At 41.6% G+C, this 27,780-nt stretch overlaps 1 protein-coding gene across 1 annotated transcript; it reads right to left on the reverse strand.

The window, feature by feature from the left end:
• Positions 1-293: 293 nt before the first annotated feature.
• LOC124153019 (muscle M-line assembly protein unc-89-like) lies at positions 294-27,688 on the reverse strand. The gene is made up of 15 exons (XM_046526117.2): positions 27,561-27,688; positions 24,417-24,537; positions 23,653-23,771; positions 22,187-22,257; positions 20,361-20,479; positions 19,055-19,099; positions 16,001-16,064; positions 14,889-14,983; positions 11,851-11,991; positions 11,396-11,498; positions 9,572-9,736; positions 7,098-7,238; positions 3,490-6,024; positions 2,691-2,722; positions 294-695 (listed from the first exon to the last, which is right to left on the reverse strand). The coding sequence occupies exons 1-15, from the start codon at positions 27,613-27,615 to the stop codon at positions 668-670; spliced, it is 3,834 nt and encodes a 1,277-aa protein (XP_046382073.2). The 5' UTR covers positions 27,616-27,688; the 3' UTR covers positions 294-667.
• Positions 27,689-27,780: the final 92 nt, after the last annotated feature.

Raw genomic sequence — 27,780 nt, forward strand, 5'->3', positions numbered from 1 at the left:
TTTAGCTTCATCAACTTCTGAACTAAACCCCTCGATCTCTAAATGCAATTTTAACTTGTCATGTGTGCTTTTAATAAGCACCATTCTTCATCAATTTTCTAAGCACCAGGGGCAGCTTATTACAGCAAATATGGGACATGTATTATGCATATGAAGCAGAAACTGGTAGACTGGTAGAGCTGCTTTACTAACATGGCAACATTTTCAGACCACTTGCAAGGCCGTAGTTACCAACTAGTTGCAACTGCCCCCCCCCCCCCCCCCCCCCCCCCCCTGTTGGCTACAGCACTGACTTGTTTCAAGATAAAACATATTGGAAATCTCTTTGTGTTTGTTTAACTGAGCAGTCAGCAATATTCCAGTTGAATGACAACAGCTGTAAATAATCGTCTGGACCAGACAATCCAGTGATTGACATTATAAGAACCAATCTATGAAATTTGGAAACGATGACACGCATCAAACAAGTCCCCGAGCCTGACCCCTGGTCCCATTAGTAAACCAGTTAACCAAGAGACAAAACATCTGCAATTACATTACACAGGTAACTGATTATTCGTGACTAAATTGACATTATAAGTTACTCTTAAATATTTCTAAACAAAAGAGACAAGCTGTATTTTATGTAATGAAAGACCCTTGGATGCTGACTTTGTAGAGTTATCACTCATGCATCAGTCTTCTTGCGACCAGAGCTGAAAATAGAAACCATAACTAATTAACCAAAATAAATGTGAGTGAGTGAGTGAGTGGGTGAGTGAGTGAGTGAGTGAGTGAGTGAGTGAGTGAGTGAGTGAGTGAGTGAGTGAGTGAGTGAGTGAGTGAGTGAGTGAGTGAGTGAGTGAGTGAGTGAGTGAGTGAGTGAGTGAGTGAGTGAGTGAGTGAGTGAGTGAGTGAGTGAGTGAGTGAGTGAGTGAGTGAGTGAGTGAGTGAGTGAGTGAGTGAGTGAGTGAGTGAGTGAGTGAGTGAGTGAGTGAGTGAGTGAGTGAGTGAGTGAGTGAGAGCAATATTCCAGCAATATCACGGTGGGGGACACCAGAAATGGGCTTCACACATTGTACCAATGTCGGGAATCCAACCTTGGTCTAGGCTACCTGACCACCCCAAAAATAAATGTGATCAAGATATTTGGAGTGAGTGAGTTTCGAAAAACATTTTTGCAAGTATTTTAGTCATAACACAGACCACTCTGTACAGTTACATGCCAAAGGCGCCCATAAAAAAGTTCCAGTGCCCTGGGGTAATTAAAAATAGTTCCAATGCCCGGGATAATTAAAATGATTCGAGTGCCTTGGGGTAATTAAAATGGTTCCAGTTCCCTGGGGTAATTAAAAATGGTTCCAGTGCCCCGGGGTAATTAAAATGGCTCCAATGCCATGGGGTAGTTAAAAATGGTTCAGTGCCCTGGGGTAATTAAAAATGGTTCCAGTGCCATGGGTAATTAAAAATGGTTCCAGTGCCCTGGGGTAATCAAAAATGGTTCTAGTGCCCTGGGTATTGAGACATGAATGTTGTGAATACAACTTAAGTTATTTCTGCTATTTCGTACAGATCTTAGTATTTATGAAACTCTTCGTTCTGGCAGAATCCACAGTGTCATGTACTGCCGTTATAAAGTTAGTGTGTTACTTGGAATATTCAAGTACATTGCTCCTAAAAAAGTCCTGAATCCATTTACTTTTCATAGGCAAAGATCATGCTTTTAAAGGCTTAACAGCACTGTGTTCCTTCAAACAAGTTTATTGTTCCTACTTTCTTTCATTGTCAATTACACTTATCTACATAAATATTCAAGTCCTCACACCAGTATTTCAATATTACTTATCCACAAACTTATAGACCAATATTTGGCTACATGATATCTATCTTCCCGAGACAAGGGAGTTACCCAACTATAAAAGTCTTGATCCTGGGGCCACCAGTGGCTTTAACGAGTTTTGTCCCTTCTATCTCCCTCTCAGTTTGTTTGTTTGTTTGTTGTTTAACGCCGCACTCAGCAATATTCCAGCTATATGACGGCGGTCTGTAAATAATCGCGTCTGGACCAGACAATCCAGTGATTGACATCATGAGCATCGATCCACGCAATTGGGATCGATGACATGCATCAACCAAGTCAGCGAGCCTAACCACCCGATCCCGTTAGTTGCCTTTTATGACAAGCTTAGTTGCCTTTTACGGCAAGCATGGGTTGCTGAAGACCTATACTACCCCGGAATCTTCACGGGTCCACAGTGACAGATCATATTAAACCTCTCATATCACTTGCATTTGCTTCAAACAAATGGCAGCGCCAATAATCAAGATCACTATTGTAAATAAATGGGTTTTACCTTGTGAAGTGCATCAAATCACTTCAGTAAGTTGATGAAAAGATTTGGAAAATATATGTCGACACCAAGTTTATGGTAGTTATGCTTTGCAAATTCTGTAATCGACCGAAATATACACAGCAGTTGTCATGTTTACGAACCGAATGTTCATTCCGTTATGCAATTTTGATCATGAAGATGGAAACGGGACTATTATGATCAGTAACTCCTGATGTCACACATGAGAGAAAAAAATAGTGATGTTATTTAACCCCAGATTTAATAAAGCTTGCCAAATGGAAGGCCTTTTCGAGGTCGGACTACCATATTTAGGCCTTCAAAGCCTGTGCAACCCTGTGGTATAAATACTGTACTCACCGAAACGGTGTGGACACACTTCCACCTTTCCTCTGTAAACATAAAGTGGCATTAAAGAACATGGGGTGGTGACTGTTTCACTTGGCTATGCGAACCTTTAGAACAAACAACATTTCTAACCACAACAGTTTGGTTGTTTGTTGTTTAACGCCGCACTCAGCAGTGTTCCAGCTAAATGATGGCGGTCTGGAAATAAGCAAGTCTGGACCAGACAGTCCAGTGATTGACATCATGAGCATCGATCCACGCAATTGGGATACGATGACATGCATCAACCAACACCAGTTTTATGAGCCAACCTGTACTTGTTTTTCCCCGTTAATGCCGAGCACCAGGCTCCAGGCAGGGTAGCAAGTAGGAACATCGTTCAACGTCTTTTAGCATGACGTGGCCAGGGGATCCAACCGACCTTCAGCTTTCCAGCAGATGCCCTATCCACTAGTCCAAGGAGGCACCTCAGCTCCCATTAGTGATACAGGAGGGAGTGAGTGAGTGATTGAGTTAGTGAGAATGGTTTTACGCCGCTTTTAGCAATATTCCAGCAATATCATGGTGGGGGACACCAGAAATGGGCTTCACACATTGTACCCATGTCTGGAATCGAAACCTGTGTCTTCGGCATGACGAGTGAACGCTTTGACCACTCGGCTACCCGACCGCCCGAGTGATACAACTGGCCATAATATTGCAGTGTTACTCATACATTGCTTGTAATAAGCAAATAACCATTTCGAACACGTCTTAGCTTTTCGAACCCTGAGACTAAATTCAAACGCATTATTAGAAGGTTGCTGATTACCTGTTTTGATGGTGTCATGTTGAAGACCACCTCTCCATCTTCCCCGTCCTCCCTAATAGTTGTCATTAGCTTTGATGAAGGTGTGGTATCTGGAGTTCTCTTCCCTTTCTTTGGCATCTTCACCTTCCTCCCTGACCTTGTGACCATAGGGGAGTCTACAAATGCTGACCTTGAACTTCTCCTTGGAGTTTTAGCATCCCCTTTTGTGGGGGTCTGTCCCACAGTGTTCTTACCAGGTGTAGCACTCGAGTTGGTTTTTCCCTTTATACTGGCCGATAACTCTGGTGTGTTTGTCTCACTACCATCTGAAGCAGACACTGACTTCTTCAGTTTTTTCCCACTCTTTGGAGATCTCGCTTCAGTGTCCTGGTCAGACGAATATTTAAGTTTGGTATCTCTGCCTGGCGTGGCCTGAGTGTTTTCCTTAACTTTTGTCTTTGAGCCGCCATCTGTCCCTCGGTCTAGTGAAGTAGAAGATGCTTTACCACTCCCTCTTTCAGGGGAAGATAATACGTCACCAGACTCCGAGCCATGACTCTCATCCGATTTTGATCCTTTCTTTCCTCTCCTTGGAGTTTTGACTTTTGGAGCAGCATCTTCGTCATCAGTTCCAAATCGCGATGATCTCCTTTTCCGTGAAGATTTACGCATATCATCCTCATCTTGTGTGGAGCTTATGTCCATAACTTTGGCCTCCTTGGCGACACTTGACATCTGCTGAACAGACATGGCACTCTTCCTACGTGGTGTACGACTTGGGGTTTTCAGGATGACAGATTCATCTACAGGTGCTGCCTTCTTCTTTACAGGTGATGATTCTTTCACAGGACTCATTAATTGTGGTTTTGCTGGACTTTTACTACCTTCAGATTTTCCAGGGGACATAGGAATATTTGTTTCTAAACAGGGAGTTTGATCTCTGGGAATAGCAGACGATTCACGTCCATGTTTCTTTCTTGGACTTTTTGGGGTCTCTGTCAACTCTTCAGTTTCCTCAACTGACAGCGACGTTGAGCTACGTCGCTTTGGGTTTCTCACTGGACTAGCAACCTTCTCACTTGAATCCTTTATTAGACCCTGTGGGCTTCTCAATCGATTTGCACCTCCTGTATCTGAATTCTTCTTGGACCCCTGAGGACTTCTCAGGGGACTTGTAACATCCTCATCAAAATTTTTTGAGCCATGTTGGCTTCTCACTGGACTTGCAACATTTTTGTCAGAATTCTTCTTGGACCCCCGAGGACTTTTTAATGGACTTGCATCATCCTCATCAGAAGTTTTCTTTGAACTCCTAGCACTAGTCATTGCATCACGGACAGTTGAGCTTGGTTTAATGAATGGGGAAAGAATCTTTGACTCTGGAACTTTCTTCGAACCCCAACTTGGACTAGAGACAGAACCTTTGATTGGGGAGTTTGGTTTATCACGTTTCGGGGAAGACATCTGCTGCTCTGGTGCCCCACCAGCCAACTCAGACTCTGATGCACTGTTGGCCGAACGTCTGCGAGATCTCAACCCAGCCCCACTAGCATTGCCATCCTGCTCCACGACATCAGGTGTTGGTTTCCTCGAACCAGAATCTCTTGTCTTCATCCTCATTTGTTCCTTATCAGAGTCACTGGTCTCCTTCAGAACATGCCTTGTTATGGGACCCGAAGCTTTCCGGCGAGACAAGCTGGATTTTGGACTGCCTAGCAGATCCTTATCTTTATCAGTGTCAACTGCTGAATCTGTATCTTCTATCTCGATCACAGAGCCTGGGGACTGAAGTCCTCTACTGTTCCCTTTCAACATACTGGGAGATTTTCCGTTAACTTTAGCACCAGGACTTCTCTTTGGAGAAAAGACATTATCTTCAAGAGATGAATTTGAACTCAAACGCTTTTTTCCTTTCCCAGGAACATGTTCTACATTCTTCTTCTTAACCTCACTGTTAGTTAAATTATCAACCTTGGACATTCTGGGAGGAGATAACATCTGGACCAAAGTGAAATCGTCTGATTCGCTTTCAATAATTTCTGGTGAAGTGTTTGACATTTTCATGCCTTTCTTTCCCTTCGTTTTCATCTGTGTGAAAGATTCTGCTTTCTCAACCTCTGCATCATCCACAATGAAAATATCAGGAACTACCTGCTCGGCATGCTTGAGGTGAGCAGCAAGGTTGGGGACCATCACATCCTTTGCTTCATCAGCATCAGAAGTGCCCAGTACAATCTCATCAATTTGGTTCAACTTTTCGGGCTTGGAGCCCTTCCTTGCCTTAGCAGATGGCAGTCTAAACCCTGGCCCTGACTTCTTCCTTGGGGAATCTTGTGACGAAGTGGACACATATTCTGTTCCGATACACTGGTCTGGTTTGCTGTCGTATATAGCACTGAGGACATTTGACAGATCTATGACCTCAACTTCAGCTGTATTGTCAACAGTTTGCGAAGTTTCGAGATCTTCAGTCTCAACATCCATTTCTTCAAGGTCAAGGTCAGTGGATGATTTTGAATTCTTTTCATGCTTCCCATCCGACTTCTGTTTTGACTTCTGGAAGATAAATTGATAGATTCCTATAAAGTAAATGAATAAATTGAGGTTATGCCCATCAATAAAATCAGAGCCAATAAAAACAAAAAAAACATTTATCTCAGTTGTACTGCCCCCACTGAATAATCTAATTTACATAATAACATTAATAACTTGCATATTTATAATGCGCCAAATCCACACCAAAAAGCTTGCATAAAGCTCAACATTATTACACCTGGCAATGGATCAATGTGCACTCGATTTACATTCTCAGCTCCCTGGGGAGTATACAACCCAAGCTGTTGGTGGGGAGGTTGAAAGTTGGCAGTCACAATACAATCTCATCCTACTGGGTACCCATTTACTGCTGGGTAAATATATCATGTAATGTAATAATGTCCGTTGTTATATTTCCAGCCTATGAATGAAACAGATTGCAAACATCAACTCTATTGGGGCAGCCATCAGAGTCTGACCATCCGTCAGCTGATATGACAAGGATGAGTTTCTGGGGATATATTCTGATCAAGAATTCCCACAGGACAAATGTTTCTTTGTTTGTTGTTTAACGCCGCACTCAGCAATATTCCAGCTATATGATGGCGGTCTGTAAAATAATCAAGTCTGGACCAGACAAGTGATTAACTTCATGAGCATCGATCCACGCCACTGGGATAAGATAATATGCATTAACCAGTGAGCCAGATCCCATCAGTTGTCACCCTTTGTGGCAAGCATGTGTTGCTGAAGACCTATTCTAACCTACAGGGCAAGTGAGCCCATTAACCACTCGACCCCCACCCCTATCTTGAGGCGACAAGCATGAGATTCTGGGACATATTCTGACCCAGAATTCCCAGACGGCAAGTGAGCCCATTAACCCCTGCATAAAGAGACAATCATGAGATTCTGGGACATATTCTGACCCGGAATTCCTGCAGGGCAAGTGAGCCCATTAACCACTCGACCCCATCCCCTGCATGAAGAGACAAGCATGAGATTCTGGGACATATTCTGACCCGGAATTCCCGTAGGGCAAGTGAGCCCATTAACCAATCGATCACACCCCCTGCATGAAGTCTGAAGCTCACCGGATCATCAGTTGTCCTCCCTCTGTCCATGACAAAGAGTTGCTGCTTCGCCTCAGTCTCACACTGGTCCCCATCACCATCCTCATCCTGTAGGTCATCCCCAGGCATCAATGCACTGACAGCGTGCCTGTCTGTCAGTACCTGGAGAATGGACATAGTACGTGAGATAAGGGTTTGAATTGGTTCATACAAAACATACCGTATATCGCTGTGTATAAGGCGAGTTTTTCGTACCTAAAATAAGGGGGCTAAGAAGGGGGGTCGTCTTATACACGGAGTCGAAGATCTCACATTTTTTCCCACTGGCGATGTCAACCGGCGTCCGATAGCCAGCCCAGCATTTGACAATAAAACTTCGCATTTCGTCCTCAATAACTGTTCCAATAACTATTTCCATACATAAACATGATTTGTATCTCTTTTCCTTGAATAAAGTTTAATAATTTCTGCAAATAAAGTTGAAATGACCCTCGCCTCGATGCAGATTGTCAAACCACCTGACACGGTAAAACAATCAACATCCGCGAGTAGAGAGCCGGAAGTACCGGTAAGCATTTGCATATTGCACATGTGACCTAACATGTGATAACCGGTGAAGCTGAAATCAATTCCCGCTGTTTTTACAGTTGTATTAACAAGTGTTGGAGACGGTGTGTACAAGTGATTGTGGAATAAACACGCTGAATGTGAAGCAAACATAAGCCTAGTTAGTTACAACATAGTTAATTGGCGATTAAATTACTCACCATTGTCTCTTATATGTTATTACTTCATAAATGAATTTTATTTTACGGGCACCAATTTGGTGTCGTACCGTGTAAACACAAAATGGCGACGTGTGCTGGAGTTACACACGCGACCTATCGTTGTAGAAAAAAAACAACGCAAGATAAACATATTTTTATTGCATATATAAGGTTTGTGTGCGCACTTGTGATGTGTGCGAAATACGCATCAGTCGGAAAGTGCACGTTAAATCTCCAAAGTAACTAACTAACTTCTGATGTCCGTGTGCGAAATACGCTACAGTCGGAAAGCGCACGTTAATCTTCTATATCAGTCAGACTTGTGATATGTTTCATTCCCGGTCGCCTTATACACGGAGTATAGGATTTTGGGTTGATTTTTAAGGCGTGTACAGGGGGGTCGTCTTATACGTGGGGTCGCCTTATACACAGCGATATACGGTAAGCCCAATTTCCTTTTCTGGTGCACGCCAAGACAATGTACAAAGGAGAGCCTGCTATTTTACCAAACACATATTTGAACACACAATGCCATTTAGTGAGTGAGTGAGTTGGGTTTAACACCTCGTTTAACAGTATTCCAGTTATATCGCAGCTTGTCAGCTTAATGTGCGAGGAAAGCCCGAAGTGATGCAGGTGTCCGACGTTTACCACTTCGGTGAAACCCACGAGCACGGGTATGGTGCTGACAAATCAGGGCGAACCGGGATTAGAACCCACAATCATAGGTTTCTGGTGTGCCCAAGGGACACAACTCTGCACAGCGAATCGCGGCGCCTTAGACGACTGGGTCACCCGTGCCCCCAATGCCATTTAAAAAGTGGTCAAACATAACAAATGTTATATTTGGGATAACACTTTCTTAGTAAAATACAGATTCTCAGCAATCTAACTTTGTGTACCCCTCTGACAAGTGTCAATTGTGATGGGGTACACAAAGCACGTGATCTAGACTACCAGTTGTCGTTGTATGGGAGCCTCGGTGGCTGAGTGGGTTAGACTGCTGACTGTGTGCTGACGATTAGGTGCCTCACTCAGTGTGGGTTGAATCCGGATGGGACTCAACCCCCAAAAAGTATGAGAATCTGTACTTTACTAAAAAAAGGGTTATCCCAAATATAAAATTTGTTACAAACACATATTTGTCTGCGAAAATGCTTGAAAGTAATAATTATGCTTCAAACTGTTAACAAACATCAACAATGTCTACAACAAAAAATACATTGTTTCAAGTGTACTTAGGTGAGTGAGTGAGTTGGGTTTAATGCCGCTTTTAACAGTATTCCAGTTATATCGCAGCGTTTCAGCTTAATGTGGGAGGAAAGCCTGAAGTGATGCAAACCCACAAGCACGGGTATGGTGCTGACAAACCAAGAAACATAATCGGGGCGAACCGGGATTCGAACCGACAATCATAGGTTTCTGGCATGCCAAAGGGACGCAACTCTGCACAGCAAATCGCGGTGCCTTAGACGACTGGGCCACCCGTGCCCCCCAAGTATACTTAGGCTCATAGTTTTAAATAAAAAGATATCTTGTTTTTGCAGCTGTACAAATTGTTGGTCAGACCAAGTAGTAACCCAATCCAAACACTATCAACAACAACCAGCCATTGTGCCCACTAGGTCCACCTTTCAGGTCGTTATCACAAGAATTGGGCACTTGGGACCCCCTTGTGGTAAACATGATTTGTTTGGGTGGATATTTAGCAAGAAGAAACATCCTTACATCTTCAAGAACAGTCTGCAGGTCTTCTGAGAGGTTTGTGAGAAGGAAGCGAGTGATCTGTCTCCCCTTGAAGCGGATATCATCCGGGATCTGCGTCATGGCCTCGGGACTCCTGTCTCGCAGCCAGTCAATGAAGCCAAGGGGAGCTCTTAGCTTCCAGCTGTTCTGTAGCAATTAGAAAAGATGGTAAGGCAGATAATAGATTCTATTTCGAAAACATAAGTACAAAATACGGTTGACGAAGCTGAACAATAAACACTGGTAGCCCATCAGAACAAAAACACTGGAGTCAAATAACTATCTGTGCTGTTGCTATGAGAATATGCTGAACAGCATGAAATTGATCTCTTTCAGAATTAGTCAAAACTGTGTTTAGTCAAATATTTCAAGTGAGATGGGGCGAAATGGGGTTTAAAGTCACGTTCGAGATTATGGCACTTTCATAAGTGAGTGGGTATGGTTTGACGCCCCTTTTAGCAATATTCCATCAATATTACGGTGGGGGGACACCAGAAATGGGCTTCACACATTGTACCCATGTCGGGAATCGAACCCTGGTCTTCGGCGTGACGAGCGAACGCTTTAACCACTAGGCTACCCGACCGCCCCCAAGTGAGAGTGAGAGTGGTGGCTGTTTATACTAAACCAGACTAATGCCAGTTTTATAGAGCTATAATACCGAGATGCCATGTCGCAGAGGCAGGGTAACAACAAGTATCGACTTTTAACACCTTTTGGTATCATAAGGTCAGGGATCAAACCATCTACATCCCACTCTCTGAGCCAGCACTTCATCGACACGACGACGGAGGTTGTCTCAATACTACAGAACTGGAAACGTCAGACTGCATATTCGACTGCTCTTTCAGCAACTACCGTGTATTGCCTGACTAGTAAATCTGGTCTTTTGATCGATAAATTATGATCTTTTGATCAGGGAATAAGATCCTATTGGTCCCAGGGAACACAAAATATTTGAGTGTTCTTATAATGTCAAGTAAAATAAAAAAGCTTTCTTCTTTAACACCACCCTTAGCAATATTCCAGCTATGTGACTGGACCAGACAATTCAGTGATTGATATGAGCAACAATCCATATCATTGATGACAAGCCGACAAGCTATCAACTGAGTCACAGAGTCTGACCAACTGATCCATTAAGTCACCCCCCAGATAAAAGCATTACTGGGGTCAAGAAAGCACACATTTCACAATGTTTCTTGTCTTTTCAAAAACATGACAGGTATTTCTCATGTCTACTTACAACCTACTTATCCTGGACTGAATACATTAGCTAGAAGACTGTTCAGTCCTTCTGAGTGAGTGAGTGAGTGAGTGACGTTTTATGCCGCTTTTAGCAATATTCCAGCAATATCACGGTGGGGGACACCAGAAATGGGCTTCACACATTGTACCCATGTCGGGAATCGAACCTGGGTCTTCGGTGTAAAGAGCGAACACTTTAACCACGAGGCTACCCGACCGCCCTCTACTTTCATAGAACCCGGTTCGCGAATATACTGCATATGCATGAGTGAGTGAGTGAGGTTTTACTCCGCTTTTAGCAATATTCCAGCAATATTCCAGCAATATCATGGCAGGGAACACCAGGAATGGGCTTCACACATTGTACCCATGTCGGGAATCGAACCCTGGTCTTCGGTGTGACGTGTGAACACTTTAACCACTAGGCTACCCAACCGGCCCCGCATATGCATGAAAATAAATGGGGGATCAAAGCAAATAACTCTCTTCTTTGGCAGCAAGAGCACCGAAGTCATGAGTGATCTGAAGATCTGTTTTCAACAAGGGCTCCATACGTACCTCAATTATATCTGGGATGCTGTCATGGAACTTCCTGAGACAGAGCAGGACCCTGAGGTATGTGGCATGGTCCATCATTTCTGGAATCTTCTCTAAACATGACCTGGAAACAACAAGGACAGCTCATGGAGACAACAAGGACAGCTCATGGAGACAACAAGGACGGCTCATGGAAACACTCTCTATTCATCACAATCACGCCTGAAGTTGAGGAAGTAAACATCAAAGTAACACAGGCCTTTCCACTTCAAAACTACCTTGAAACACATGCTCATGGGTACAGTGTTAACAGACCATAGATAAGGGACAATTTATCAATGGATCCTGGCATGGCCAAGGGACGCAACTCTGCACAGGAAATGTTCCTCATCCTTTCTCAACCAAGCAAACTTAAGACAATGTGTTCTGCAGACAGTACCACAGACATATAATCTGCAAACTGTTCAAGTTCTCACCTGGCTAATGAGAGGACATGGGTTGAGTCAACTGGAGAGCACACCTGGATTAGAACATCAAGTCTCATAGGCAAATCTCCTCCAAGTAGGTAAGACGTCAAGCCAGTTATCTCCCTTGACACCTTTTTCTTCTCATTATTCCTGCAGGTGATAATGTTTGTATTACTTCCAGGAACACAGCCATTGTGTCAAGAGATGAACTTTACAGAGAACAAAAACAAGATTAAAATATGAAACATTATTAATACCTGTTAGTGAGCAGTTCTCTCTCAAATAAAAGATTCTTTACCCATGAAGTAAATTGAATTTTGGGCTTCAGGCTGATGTCTCCCAATACCAAGATCAATGATTGTTTGTTTGTTGTTTAATGCGGCACTCAGAAATATTTCAGCTATATGACAGCAGTCTGTAAATAATTGAGTCTGTACCAGACAATGCAGTGACTGACATTATGAGCATCGATCTACGCCATGGGGATACAATGACATGCATCAACCAAGTCAGTGAGCCTGACCACCTGATCTCATGAGTCACCTTCGTCGTTTGTTTCGGCAAGCATGGGTTGCTGAAAACCTATTCTAACCCGGGGGATCTTTACAGGTCCCAAGATAAATGACACACTTTATGATTTAAAATATTATTCCATTGAGCACTGGATATATATATATATATATATATATAGATCAACATGACCCACGGGCGATGTAAATATTTATAAACGCCAATTGACTTTGTACATATGAATTAACAGATCTCCATGAGGTAGAGTCTATCTGTCAATAGGGCTCCATAAGGCACTATGTTCATAAGCCACAAACCTACATCTGTAAGTAATACTTAGTACAGCTGATAAGCAGCTACAGCTTCCTATCCCAGTCAACATGGTGAACTAACCGGGTTAAGTACACGAGCAGGTCAACATGATGATCTCACCAGTTTAAGCACACGAGCAGGTCAACATGGTGATCTCACCGGTTTAAGTACACGAGCAGGTCAACATGATGAACTCACCGGTTTAAGTACACGAGAAGGTCAACATGGTGAACTCACCTGTCTAAGCACACGAGCAGGTCAACATGAAGATGTTACCTGTTTAAGTACACGAGCAGGTCAACATGGTGAACTCACCGGTTTAAGTACACGAGCAGGTCAACATGATGATCTCACCGGTTTAAGTACACGAGCAGCTCAACATGATGATCTCACCGGTTTAAGCACACGAGAAGGTCAACATGGTGAACTCACCGGGTTAAGTACACGAGCAGGTCAACATGATGATCTCACCGGTTTAAGCACACGAGCAGGTCAACATGGTGATCTCACCGGTTTAAGAACACGAGCAGGTCAACATGGTGATCTCACCGGTTTAAGCACACGAGCAGGTCAACATGATGATCTCACCGGTTTAAGTACACGAGCAGGTCAACATGGTGATCTCACCGGTTTAAGCACACGAGCAGGTCAACATGATGATCTCACCGGTTTAAGTACACGAGCAGGTCAACATGATGATCTCACCGGTTTAAGTACACGAGCAGGTCAACATGAAGATGTTACCGGTTTAAGTACACGAGCAGGTCAACATGATGATCTCACCGGTTTAAGCACACGAGCAGGTCAACATGATGATCTCACCGGTTTAAGTACACGAGCAGGTCAACATGAAGATGTTACTGGTTTAAGTACACGAGCAGGTCAACATGATGAACTCACCAGTTTAAGTACACGAGAAGGTCAACATGGTGAACTCACCTGTCTAAGCACACGAGCAGGTCAACATGAAGATGTTACCTGTTTAAGTACACGAGCAGGTCAACATGGTGAACTCACCGGTTTAAGTACACGAGCAGGTCAACATGATGATCTCACCGGTTTAAGTACACGAGCAGCTCAACATGATGATCTCACCGGTTTAAGCACACGAGCAGGTCAACATGGTGAACTCACCGGGTTAAGTACACGGGCAGGTCAACATGATGATCTCACCGGTTTAAGCACACGAGCAGGTCAACATGGTGATCTCACCGGTTTAAGAACACGAGCAGGTCAACATGGTGATCTCACCGGTTTAAGCACACGAGCAGGTCAACATGATGATCTCACCGGTTTAAGTACACGAGCAGGTCAACATGGTGATCTCACCGGTTTAAGCACACGAGCAGGTCAACATGATGATCTCACCGGTTTAAGTACACGAGCAGGTCAACATGATGATCTCACCGGTTTAAGTACACGAGCAGGTCAACATGAAGATGTTACCGGTTTAAGTACACGAGAGGTCAACATGATGATCTCACCGGTTTAAGCACATGAGCAGGTCAACATGATGATCTCACCGGTTTAAGTACACGAGCAGGTCAACATGATGAACTCACCGGTTTAAGTACACGAGCAGGTCAACATGATGAACTCACCGGTTTAAGTACACGAGAAGGTCAACATGGTGAACTCACCTGTCTAAGCACACGAGCAGGTCAACATGAAGATGTTACCTGTTTAAGTACACGAGCAGGTCAACATGGTGAACTCACCGGTTTAAGTACACGAGCAGGTCAACATGATGATCTCACCGGTTTAAGTACACGAGCAGGTCAACATGATGATCTCACCGGTTTAAGTACACGAGCAGGTCAACATGATGATCTCACCGGTTTAAGTACACGAGCAGGTCAACATGATGATCTCACCGGTTTAAGTACACGAGCAGGTCAACATGAAGATGTTACCTTTTTAAGTACACGAGCAGGTCAACATGATGAACTCATCGGTTTAAGTACACGAGAAGGTCAACATGGTGAACTCACCGGTTTAAGTACACGAGCAGGTCAACATGATGATCTCACCTGTCTAAGCACACGAGCAGGTCAACATGAAGATGTTACCTGTTTAAGTACACAAGCAGGTCAACATGATGAACTCACTGGTTTAAGTACACGAGAAGGTCAACATGGTGAACTCACCGGTTTAAGTACATGAGAAGGTGAACATGATGATCTCATCGGTATAAATACACGAGCAGGTCAACATGATGAACTCACCTGTTTAAGTACACGAGCAGGTCAATGTAGATGGACAGGAGAGATGCAAGGACATCTTGTCTCTTGGGAGATTCTTCTTGTTCATTAGCTTGCACCTGGGATAAGTACGTTCTCATCAATAACAAGCAGTGGGATAAGTATGTTATCATCAATAACAAGCAGTGGGATAAGTATGTTATCATCAATAACAAGCAGTGGGATAAGTACGTTCTCATCAATAACAAGCAGTGGGATAAGTATGTTATCATCAATAACAAGCAGTGGGATAAGTATGTTCTCATCAATAACAAGCAGTGGGATAAGTATGTTATCATCAATAACAAGCAGTAGGATAAGTATGTTATCATCAATAACAAGCAGTGGGATAAGTATGTTCTCATCAATAACAAGCAGTGGGATAAGTATGTTATCATCAATAACAAGCAGTGGGATAAGTATGCTCTCATCAATAACAAGCAGTGGGATAAGTATGTTATCATCAATAACAAGCAGTGGGATAAGTATGTTCTCATCAATAACAAGCAGTGGGATAAGTATGTTATCATCAATAACAAGCAGTGGGATAAGTATGCTCTCATCAATAACAAGCAGTGGGATAAGTATGTAATCATCAATAACAAGCAGTGGGATAAGTATGTTCTCATCAATAACAAGCAGTGGGATAAGTATGTTATCATCAATAACAAGCAGTGGGATAAGTATGCTCTCATCAATAACAAGCAGTGGGATAAGTATGTTCTCATCAATAACAAGCAGTGGGATAAGTACGTTCTCATCAATAACAAGCAGTGGGATAAGTATGTTATCATCAATAACAAGCAGTGGGATAAGTATGTTATCATCAATAACAAGCAGTGGGATAAGTACGTTCTCATCAATAACAAGCAGTGGGATAAGTATGTTATCATCAATAACAAGCAGTGGGATAAGTATGTTGTCATCAATAACAAGCAGTGGGATAAGTATGTTGTCATCAATAACAAGAAGTGGGACAAGTACGTTCAAGTCAATAAAGTCGGCATTTTTACTGCCATTTGCTGAAGAATTGGGGCTGATTATTGGCCTCTCAGCAGGGCCAGACAAATTCCCGTCTGTGTTTAAATGTTTCATACCTTGCCGGATCTCAAGTAGGCCATTAGGAGGAACTGCTTCAGATTTGTGGTGATGCTTTCCACACTGAAATAAAGAAAAATGTCAAAGTAAAATATGTAAGTCAAAGTGAAACAAGCAAGTCAAAGTGAAATATGTAAGTCAAAGTGAAACAAGTAAGTCAAAGTGAAATATGTAAGTCAAAGTAAAATGTGAAATATGTAAGACTAGTCAAAGTGAAATATGTAAGTCTAGTCAAAGTGAAATATGTAAGTCAAAGTGAAATATGTAAGTCAAAGTGAAACAAGTAAGTCAAAGTGAAATATTTAAGTCAAAGTGAAATATGTAAGTCAAAGTGAAATATGTAAGTCAAAGTGAAACAAGTAAGTCAAAGTGAAATATGTAAGTCAAAGTAAAATATGTAAGTCAAAGTGAAATATGTAAGTCAAAGTGAAAATAAGTAAGACTAGTCAAAGTGAAATATGTAAGTCAAAGTGAAATATGTAAGACTAGTCAAAGTGAAATATGTAGACTAGTCAAAGTGAAGTATTTAAGTCAAAGTGAAATATTTAAGTCAAAGTGAAATATGTAAGTTGTCAAAGTTAATATGTATGTCAAAGTAAAATGTGAAATATGTAAGTCAAAGTGAAATATGTAAGTCAAAGTTAATATGTATGTCAAAGTAAAATATGTAAGTCAAAGTGAAATATGTAAGTCAAAGTGAAATATGTAAGTCAAAGTTAATATGTATGTCAAAGTAAAATGTGAAATATGTATGTCAAATAAAATAGATGTGTCAAAGTGAAATATTTAAGTCAAAGTGAAATAGGTATGTCAAAGTGATATATGTAAGTCAAAGTTAATATGTATGTCAAAGTAAAATGTGAAATATGTATGTCAAATAAAATAAGTATGTCAAAGTGAAAAATGTAAGTCAAAGTGAAATAATTTGTCAAAGTGAAATATGTAAGTTGTCAAAGTTAATTTGTATGTCAAAGTAAAATGTGAAATATGTATGTCAAATAAAATATATATATCAAAGTGAAATATGTAAGTCAAAGTTAAACGTAGGACAAAATAAAATGTGTATGTCAAAGAAATAACAGGCGCTGTCTTCTGACACAGTAAACATCTAATCAGCAAGTTGTGTTTAACACTAAATGAAATGGTGTTTTCCTCACCATTAACCCATTATGATTGAGTGAGTTGGGTTTAACAACTATTTAATAGTATTCCAGTTATATCGTGACATGTCAGCTTAATGTGGGGGGAAAGCCCAAAGTGATGCAGGCCTCAGACGTTTACCACTGGGTTGAACCCACTAGCACCGATATGGTACTGACAATCCTAGAAACACAATCAGAGTGAACTGGGACTCGAACCCACAAATCAGAGATTTTCTGGAGTGCCCAAGGGACGCAACTCTGCACAGCTAAAATCATAATTTACTTTTCAAAGACTTCCAGTCAGAGTTAAAAAACTACACTTTCTTCAGTTCTTTCATTGTTTCAGCAGTCACATTCAAGAGTGAGTGAGTGAGTTGGGTTGAACGCCGCTTTTAACAGTATTCCAGTTATATCGCGGCGTGTCAGCTTAATGTGGGAGAAAAGCCCGAAGTGATGCAGGTCTCAGACATTTACCATTTCGGTGAAACCCACGAACACGGGTATGGTGCTGACAAACCTAGAAACATAATTGGGGTGAACCGGGATTCGAACCCACAATCATAGGTTTCTGGCGTGCCCAAGGGACGCAACTCTGCACAGCGAATTGCGGCGCCTTAGACGACTGGGCCACTTGTGCCCCCTTCACATTCAAGAAAGCAACTATAAACTCAACACAGTACATCAGTTGCACTTTCTCAGAAAAAAATACTTCAAAACCAACAATCATCAATTGACCTCTTCATAATCTGCAAAAATGTTCTGGTCATCAGTTTTATGCAGTTTTGAAAGAGTTTCAATAAACAGCTTTCTTTCCTCTGACACCATGACAAGTGGGTGACAGGGATAGGAGATTGGTCTGGTGATGTAAGGGAGATAACTCTTTCCCAGCAATTGTACCAGCCAATGAAAACATGTTACATGGTAATGGTCAAGTGATTCAGAACTCATTGCTGAACCTTTCATTACTGATGCTAACTAAAAACTTTTGAGGTTACGATAAATGATTAATGTCTTCCAATTGTTAAACATGTTTACTTCCAATTTTGACAAAGATAGATAAAACTTAGGGTTGAATTAAAGTCAATAGTCAAAGGTACGATTGAAAATATATTTTAGTTTTTTAATATTATGTTGCTTTGGGCGTGGTGTTTTATATTTTTTAAGCAATTTGGAATTTTGTGTGAAAAACTCAAAGGGCTCCCCACAACTAAAGAGAGGACAGGTGTATTCTGTCCCCGGCTGGTGGTAACACCCAATCAGCTTGCAGCCCTAGCTGAATAAGCCACGCCTCCTTGTTGGCGCTATTAGGATTCATTTGGATTGTCACAAATATGGACCTTAAAAGACATACTTTTAATTAAGGGAATCATCCCTATGTTTATGTTTGCAAACTTTGTCTCTCAGCCATCATATTGTACATCATACTGGCTACATAGTGATGTAAGAAAAAGATATTATTTCATGACACTTTGAGTGAGTGAGTGAGTGAGTGAGTGAGGGAGGGAGGGAGGGTGGGTGGGTGGGTGAGTGAGTGAAAGGAGGGTGAGTGAGTGAGTGAGTGAGTGAGTGAGTGAGTGAGTGAGTGAGTGAGTGAGTGAGTGAGTGAGTGAGTGAGTGATTGAGTGAGTGAGCATGGTTTTACACCGCTTTTTTAGCAATATTCCAGCAATATCACGGAGGGGGACACCAGAAATGGGCTTTACACATTGTACCCATGTCGGGAACTTAACCCGGGTCTTCCGCGTGACGAGGGTACGGTGTAACCACTAGGCTACCCGACCCCCCCTGCACATTAGTGAGACACCATGTGATACCAATATTATAATGACTACTGTCAGGACTGTTGAACACTCAAACAGGTACTGGTACAATACAATTTACACAACAAAAAAACCCCAGCTTTTCACTCACTCTTCTCCATTAGCTATGCTGTCTTCTGCAACACTCTGTAGTTTGCTGAAATTGTAATCAGAGAGACCATTACTGCATCATGAGTTTTCAAGCGACGATACGATACATGTAAAGTCTTTTTCTGTATAGATACAAGAGGATACACTTTCAAAGATAAATTACTTACTTGTTTAATGGCCCCAGCACTTTTGTCAGTCAAATGTCACAAAAGGAGTCGTATCAGTGTTTCAAGTTCACAATAGAAAAACAGCCGCTACAAACATGTGTCTACAGCTAGTTTTTGCGCCTGTCAAGAAGTTTCCACACAATTTGACATAAATATGCGTATCGCGACCTTGCTGTATAATTTCACCCCCAACCATTAATAGTCAACAACAACTAAAATGATGTGTTCTTTACAAACAGTCAAAGTTAATTGACATATATTTAGCAGTGACGTTGCTCAGGACAATTGTGAGTGAGTGAGTGAGCGAGCGAGTTGGGTTTAACGCTGCTTTTAACAGTATTCCAGTTATATCACGGCGTGCCAGCTTAATGTGGGAGGAAATGCAGGTCTCAGACTTTTACCACTTCGGTGAAACCCATGAGCACTGGTATGGTGCTGACAAACCAAGAAACATAATCTGGGCGAACCAGGATTCGAAACCAACAATCATAGGTTTCTGGTGTACCCAAGGGATGTAACTCTGAGGTGAGGTGAGGTGAGGTGAAATTGGGTTTAATGTCGCGTCCAAGATTATTGCACTTATATAGCGATGTGCATGCACGTACGTGTGTGTGTGTGTTTGTGTGGCTGCTTGTACTAGTCCGGACTGATGCCGATTTATAGTACTAGTTCACCGAGATACCATACCGCAGTTTAACATGAATACCCCACTCAGACACAGTATACTGACTCCGAGCCAACCAGTCCTTGTTTTAGCCCCTTAATGCCGAGCGCCAGACAGGGTAACAACAAGTACCTTCTTTTAACGTCTTTTGGTATGACGCGGCCGGGGATCAAACCCCGGACCTTCCGCTCTACCACAAGACCACGGAGGCAGCGACGCAACGCTGCATAGTGAATTGAAGCCTTAGACGACTGGGCCACCCATGCCCCCTGCTCAGGACAAAGTGAGCAGTTTGGACCTTATTTAGTAAGTTGTAAGGTAAAATGGTCCTCAACGTCTCGCGGCAGATTATTGCACTTACACAACCACGTGATGACATGACTTTGTCGGCAAGATTCCATGTAAGATGGAATTACTAATATTTCATCTTTTACATAACTTTGTGTCATGGAAAAATAATTAGTCTGCCCAAGTACCTGAGATAGTACATCATGAGTTTGGTGATGACGGTGGTGTTCCGGGTTGATGCCAGCAGGTGCTTGGTGGTTGCCATCCAGGCTGGTACCATCTCCTTTGACTTGATGTCACATTTATCCTGACAGTCATGCAGAAACATAGCTCAAATCATCTGGTAACCATGAATGATTGAAAAACAGTTATAGAGTTATTCCATAAATTCTTTGAGAGGCTTTGGAGTGAGTGAGTGAGTGAGTATGGTTTTACGCCGCTTTTAGCAATATCACGGCGGGGGACACCAGAAATGGGCTTCACACATTGTACCCATGTCGGGAATCAAACCCGGGTCTTCGGCGTGACGAGCTAACGCCTTAACCACTAGGCTACCCGACCGGCCCCGAGAGGCATTTGGAGGTTGGAGAAAGTAAGGATAAGATATATGATTGAACATGGAAATTTGTCCGGCGAATGGTGAATGAACCCTGATCTGGAATTACTCTTTAAGTAAGGATAAGATGTATCAACTTCTTTATTACAGTTAGGAGCGACGTTTCGGTGTAGGTTCTAACACCGTTATCAACGTCGCTCCTAACTGTAATAAAGAAGTTGATACATCTTATCCTTACTTAAAGAGTAATTCCAGATCAGGGTTCATTCACCATTCGCCGGACAAATTTCCATGTCTTTTCCAGGGTATAATACAATTTTCCAGGATATTAGACTTTTTCTTAAGTTGGTTTATGGAACCTCAGACTCAGACGAGAAATAAAAACAACAGTAAAGATTTTTACAATATTTTATCAGAGCGAACCCCAAAATAGAAAGAGCAAATATTTTTCTAGAATCTTTCATCACAGTAACGAAACAACATTTCCATCAAAACTCTCATTTCTCACACCAACTTGTATTTTAAAATGCAATTAAAAGTAATATGCAGAATAAATGGGTTGTATCTTTTCACTTGGTCAAAGTTAAAAAGAACAAGTTCCATTATACTTCCATGTCAGAATGTCGAGATCTCATTGGTGGTTATGATAAAATATGATGTATCCCGCATGCGAGGGAAATAAATTTCTGACAGGGAGTAAAAATCCCTTTCACCCCGCCACAAAGAAAAAAGGCTGCATGTGGATTTATCAGCGGGAGAATAAATCCCTCATACCCTGCTTCGAAGCAAAGAGCCACAGGCTTTTTCCGAGTCAATAAAAGTCACATGACATTGCACAAGTTAACCTCAGCTCAAGGGGCGGTCGAGTAGCCTAGTGGTTAAAGCGTTCGCTTGTCACGCCGAAGACCCGGGTTCGATTCCCGACATGGGTACAATGTGTGAGCCCATTTCTGGTGTCCCCCGCCGTGATATTGCTGGAATATTGCTAAAAGCGGCGTAAAACCGTACTCACTCACTCACTCACTCACTCACTCACTCGAACAGCTGTTTTCTATCAATTTTGAATTTGTTTTTTTATCTTTCACAATAGCATATTTAAACATGTTGGTAAGATAAAATTGTGTGCTCGTGGTATAAAACCTAACGCGGGATCATAAAACCACTTGTACCCCTCGTCATCCGGCTACAACTTATATTGTCCCACTTCTTCATGTCAGAATTCAACCTCCTCGTATCAAATTACCATTTTCCCCCATGACTGTACAATTTAATTTTCTATTTTCTCAAAAGTATTCCCCTTTGAAGCTTGCTGATTCTCCTTCAGATTCAACAGATTCTCCTTCTTCATCCATTACAATAAAATGATCCCTTGGCTCATCATTTTCAAATTGCTGGTCGTATCAATCTGAACTTCTTTACAAGTCAAATGTTTCATCATTGTAAAAAAAGAAAACTTACCTCATATTTCTGTAAAATTGTTACAAAATCCTTCTCGTCACTTCCAAGTTCCTTGAGAGTCACTTGTGTACCTGATCATAGAATGACAGTTAATATCATGGTAGTTTAAGTCAAAACACAGTCATGTCATACACAAGGAAACAAAAAGAACCTTTTACACTGTATTGGCTTGTTTAACGCTGCAGTCTGCAACATTCCAACAATAAGACAAATTGTGAATAATTGAAGTGGACCAGATTAACCTATGATTAACATTATAAGCAATGTTCCAAACCAAAACACAATCTTCAAAATACCAGATCTATAGTGTCACCTCTTACAACAATCATATACTGCTGTGGACCAATTCAAGCCAGGGATTCCACGGAGCTAGAACACGTGCAAAATTAGCCCCAGGATAAGTGTTTGTTTTTTGTTTAACACCATACTCAGCAATATTCCAGCTATATGACGGAGGTCTCTAAATAATCGAGTCTGGACAAGACAATCCAGTGATTGATATCATGAGCATCAATCCTTGCAATTGAGATCGATGACATACATCAAGCAAGTCTGACCACCCGATCCCCTTAGTCACCTCTTACGACAAGCATAGTCGCCCTTTACGGCAACCTTTGGTTACTCAAGATCTATTCTACCCTGGATCTTCACGGGTCCTGTGAATGACATCATGAGCATCGATTTATGCAATTGGGATACGATGACATGCATCAACCAAGTCAGCAAGCCTGACCACCCGATCCATTTGGTATTTGTTGTCTAACGCCAGTCGGTAAATAATCGAGTCTGGACCTGACAATCCAGTGATTGACATCAAGCTTATCGATCTCTACGCAGTTGGGATATGATGACATGCATCAACCAAGTCAGCGAGTCTGACCACCTGAACCCGTTAGTCGCCACTTATGACAGGCTTGGGTTGAATAAGACCAATTCTAACCCGGATCCTAACAGGTAACCAGATCCATCAAGTCGCCTCTTACAAGAAGCCCAGGTTGCCAGGGACCTATATTTTTACCAAGGTGTGGTGACGTGAGGTGAAATTGGGTTTAACATCGCGGCCAAGATTATTGCACTTATATAGCAACGTGCATGCATGTGCATACGTGTGTGTGGCTGCTTGTAATAGTCTGGACTGATGCCGATTTATAGTGCTAGCTCACTGAGATACCATGCCGCAGTTTAACATGAATACCCCACTCAGACACAGTATACTGACTCCAAGCCGACCAGTCCTTGTTTTATCCCCTTAATGCCGAGCGCCAGACAGGGTAACAACAAGTACCATCTTTTAACGTCTTTTGGTATGACGCGGCCAGGGATCAAACCCCGGACCTTCCGCTCTCCGGGCGGACGCTCTACGACCAGACCAGGGAAGCAGTCTATTTTTACCCAGAATCCCCATGGGTTCCTAGGACAAGTGACAAATGTTCGGAAGTAAATCAAATAAAAAGTATGATAGTTACACAGATGCCTGCTGGCCTCCTTGGTGAGACCAACAACACTCTGGCAGTCTTCCCATGTCTGAATCAGCTGGAAGTCCTGGCTGCCACTTGGTGTATCCACAGACAACCGTTTCAAACATCTGCAATGTCATAAATTAAATAAAAACAAGAAAATCTGTATTTTTAAGTCATTATGCGTCTACAAATTATCTTACAAATGTTATATTTGGGATAACACTTTCTTAGCAAAGTACAAATTCTAGTACTTTTTGGATTGAGTCCCATCTGGGATTCGAACCCACACTCCCAGAGTGAGGCACCTAAAACCAGCACACAAAGTCAGCAATCTTACCTACTCAACCACCGAGGTTTCCACAAACAATGAAGTCAGAAACTGTTAGTCTAGATCACTTTGATTACCCCTCTGATAAGTGTAAATTGGCACGGAAGCTGAAAGTTGTTTGTTTGTTTAACGCCGCACTCAGCTATATTCCAGCTATGTGACGGCTGTCTGTAAATAATCGAGTCTGGACAAGAAAATCCAGTGATTGACATCACAAGCATCGATCCACACAATTGGGATCAATGACACGTTCAGCAAAGTCTGCGAGCCTGACCACCCGATCCTGTTAGTCGCCTCTTATGACAAGCATAGTTACCTTTTATGGCAAGCATGGGTTGATGAAGACCTATTCTACCCCAGATCTTCACGGGTCTTGCTCAAATGTGACAAATGTGCAGCAATAACAAATTTGATTACAGATTCTTATTTTGTGTTTACTTACTTGTTCAAGTATTTCAGATACAAATCAATGTTATCTTTTAGTTCTCTTTTCAAAGATTCTTTTGAAATATTCTGTATACTCTTCAGAAGAAGAGCCTTTTTCTTGACCTCCTTTGGCTTTCCTGAAATAGAAATTCAGGGTAAGATACCTTTCCAAATCATTGTTACCATGGTTACAAATGGTTGAAAGGTTATTGTTATTTACAATTCATATGCATATTTTAACTCTTCAGTCAACTTCAAGAATTTATTCATATTCACTTGTTCTTAGTAACATTTGTTTTAAATATGAATTAATAGATTAATTAAAAGTCATGAAAACGTTATAAGGTGGTAGCAAGAAATTGTAACTTCTTGTTTATCTAAACTGACGTCCAAAAGAAAGTAAAAAAGACCTTTTTGTTTTGTTTTATTACTTCAAAAAGTAAACCATAGACATGAAATCATGGTGAAATACAATCAAATGTATTTGATGAAATAAAGCATTGAAAGGATTTTTTTTTTTAAAAGTGCATTTTGCAAAATGTTGTTGTGCAAAACATGTGTAAACAGCTGCTGACAGCACATGTTCAGAACAGAAGATATGCCTTGTTTCTCAGCAAATCCAGGGAGATGCGGTGGTATGGCCCCGGATGAAGCCACACATGCCGACATGGCAAGAACATTCGGCTGCATCCGTGTTTGCATAACCAGGTTCATGTGACTTTAATGACAGACAGGTCTGACAAAAGACAGGCCTGAGAGTGGGAGACCCTGTGTGACCGTTGAGGACCGTTACATCCGTGGACTTCATCTCCGAAATATTTGTTTGTTTTTGTTTTACGCCGCATTCAGCAATAATTCGGCTATATGATGGCGGTCTGTAAATAATCAAGTCTGGACCAGACAATTCAGCGGTTGATATCATGAGCATCAGTCCATGCAATTTGGATACAATGACATGCATCAACCAAGTCAGCGAGCCTGACCACCCAATCCCGTTAGTCGCCTCTTGTGATGAGCATAGTCGCCATATCTCCGAAATGAAATGATGGCGGTAGTGTATAGTCTGGAGAAGAATCTGTGGAGACTTGAAGAAGAGGCTGGTTAGCATTCAAGGATTACTGCACAGAGGTATCAGGATGGAGTTTTACAACCACGCAGTGTAGTCTCCCAGCAAGATAACTGCAAGACTGACATGTATTTGACTTCCTTTCCAACATAAACAGTAAAGTTTTGCCAAGGTGAGTGAGTGAGTGAGTGGGTGAGTTGGGTTTAACGCCGTTTTTAAAAGTATTCCAGTTGTATCGCGGCTTGTCAGCTTAATGTCGGACGAAAGCCCGAAGTGATGCAGGTCTCAGACGTTTACCACTTCAGTGAAACCCACGAGCACGGTATGGTGCTGACAAACCTAGAAACATAATCGTGGCAAACTGGGATTCGAACCATCATAGGTTTCTGGGGTGCCCAAGGGACGCAACTTTGCACAGCGAATCGCGGCGCCTTAGACGACTGTGCCACCCATGCCCCCTTGTTTTGTCATGGCCTGCACGTTCTCCTGACATAAACCCTATAAAAAACTTGTAGGATTATTTGACAGGCAAGGCAGAAGGGGACCAGTACCACCAGTCAACCATCAGGACCTGGAATGATGTCTGATCAAGACATGATTCCTGCTGACAGCATCAGAGCGGTGACATTTTGTTGCCTGCATTGATGCATGAGGTGGACATACTTAGTATTAAACCAGTGACTTATGACTTTGCAGTGATGTACAAGTCTGTTGTTACACATGTGTTTTGACAATGACAATGTGAATGATTACATTTTGGTCCCCTGGATCTTTGTGTCATTGTTACTCGTAAAGTTTCCACTTTCATGGGGTTAAAATTTTGTTCACAATGCTAAAACGCCACTCTCATTAAATGTTTTAACTTCCAACATGCATTTGCTTGGCATCAATTGTTTATTTATAATATAACAATTAATGTCTTCATATTTCTTCATTCACAAGGATGAAAATGAAGTCATATAGACATACAGCTTATCATAGATAGGTACCTCTCATGGTATTTTACCGTTTACCTTTAAAGGAAACACTCAAATTCTCAATTGTCTAGTCGGCGCCGTTTTAATTAACTTGAGTAATCAGCAGATGATAATTAGCATCAGTGACCCAATAAACTGGGTCTTGCATCAATCAATCAACAACAAAATCACAAGTCAGTTTGGCTTCAGACGTTTATTGTACATCTTTTGTTATGACATACAGCTTTTCATTCGCCAACCCTCCGATAGGAGTCACTTAATAGTCCATGAAAAGCAAATTTTGAATCTGTGAATAAAAAGCTGATCCACATTAATACTTTCAAAATTGGAGTGCTGTTTCCCTTTAATCAGTGAGACAAATATTTGAGGGTAGGACTTCATCAAAACATTTCATTTGTCAAATATATTATGTTACGACTAATGAATTAGAACCGAGACCATTATTTATTTTGGGAATGGTAGAATTGGGAAAAAGCATGAATTGTTTGTTTTTAATCCTATCCCAATTGGCTTTATAATTACATTGTTATCGTTGTACATTAATCTTATGTCATTGGCTTTTTCATTATGTTATTATCGTTGTACATTCATCCAACCTTATGTTATGTAAACATCATGATTTACAAATAAAAATACTCTATGCACTTACTTGGCATTCACCTGACGAAGGAGAAAGAAATAGCTCTGAAACGTCGTACAAAGAATAAAAGAAGTTGCTATTCATAAAAATGTGTCATGTATTCATTTCTGTTAAAAGATATTAAGATATATAGTCCCATGTCGTACTCCAGTTTTACGTTGTGAAACTGAAAGTGGTAAAGTAAAGGAGTAGGATTTGAAAATTATTCAGTTCTATCACGGTGTGTCACCTTGATGTGACCGAAGTGATGCAGGCTTCAGATCTGACAAGGCTCATGTCGTCGACTACTACCAGTCTACCTTCAGTGGCCAAGTTAGGCTTAGTGCACGTATTTTGACGAGGACAGAAATTGACGAATTGCTGAAAGGCTCGCCAAGTGAAAATGAGTTAAATATTCAGTTGCAAAGACACTACCAGTCAGGAAAATAATATAGACGCTGGAACTGTTTTCGTTTTATGTTGCGATTCATTCATTACCTTTTGCCAATCTTTCGGCAAAACGTTTGGTGAACAATTTAGCCTTCTTATCCATCCCTATGAAAACTTACACACGTGCGTCCAACACGCGAGTGTAAAATTGGATCTGATTGGTTGATTCCAGCAAGAATATAACGAATGGGTGATCATTTAACAACGAAACATATAGTCAAATGCAAGATTAGTTTCGTATTTCGTTTGATACTAATTCTAAAATAAT

The sequence above is a fragment of the Haliotis rufescens genome, unplaced genomic scaffold (assembly GCF_023055435.1).
Source record: "Haliotis rufescens isolate VD_foot unplaced genomic scaffold, xgHalRufe1.0.p SCAF_21, whole genome shotgun sequence".
Classification (NCBI taxonomy): domain Eukaryota; kingdom Metazoa; phylum Mollusca; class Gastropoda; order Lepetellida; family Haliotidae; genus Haliotis; species Haliotis rufescens.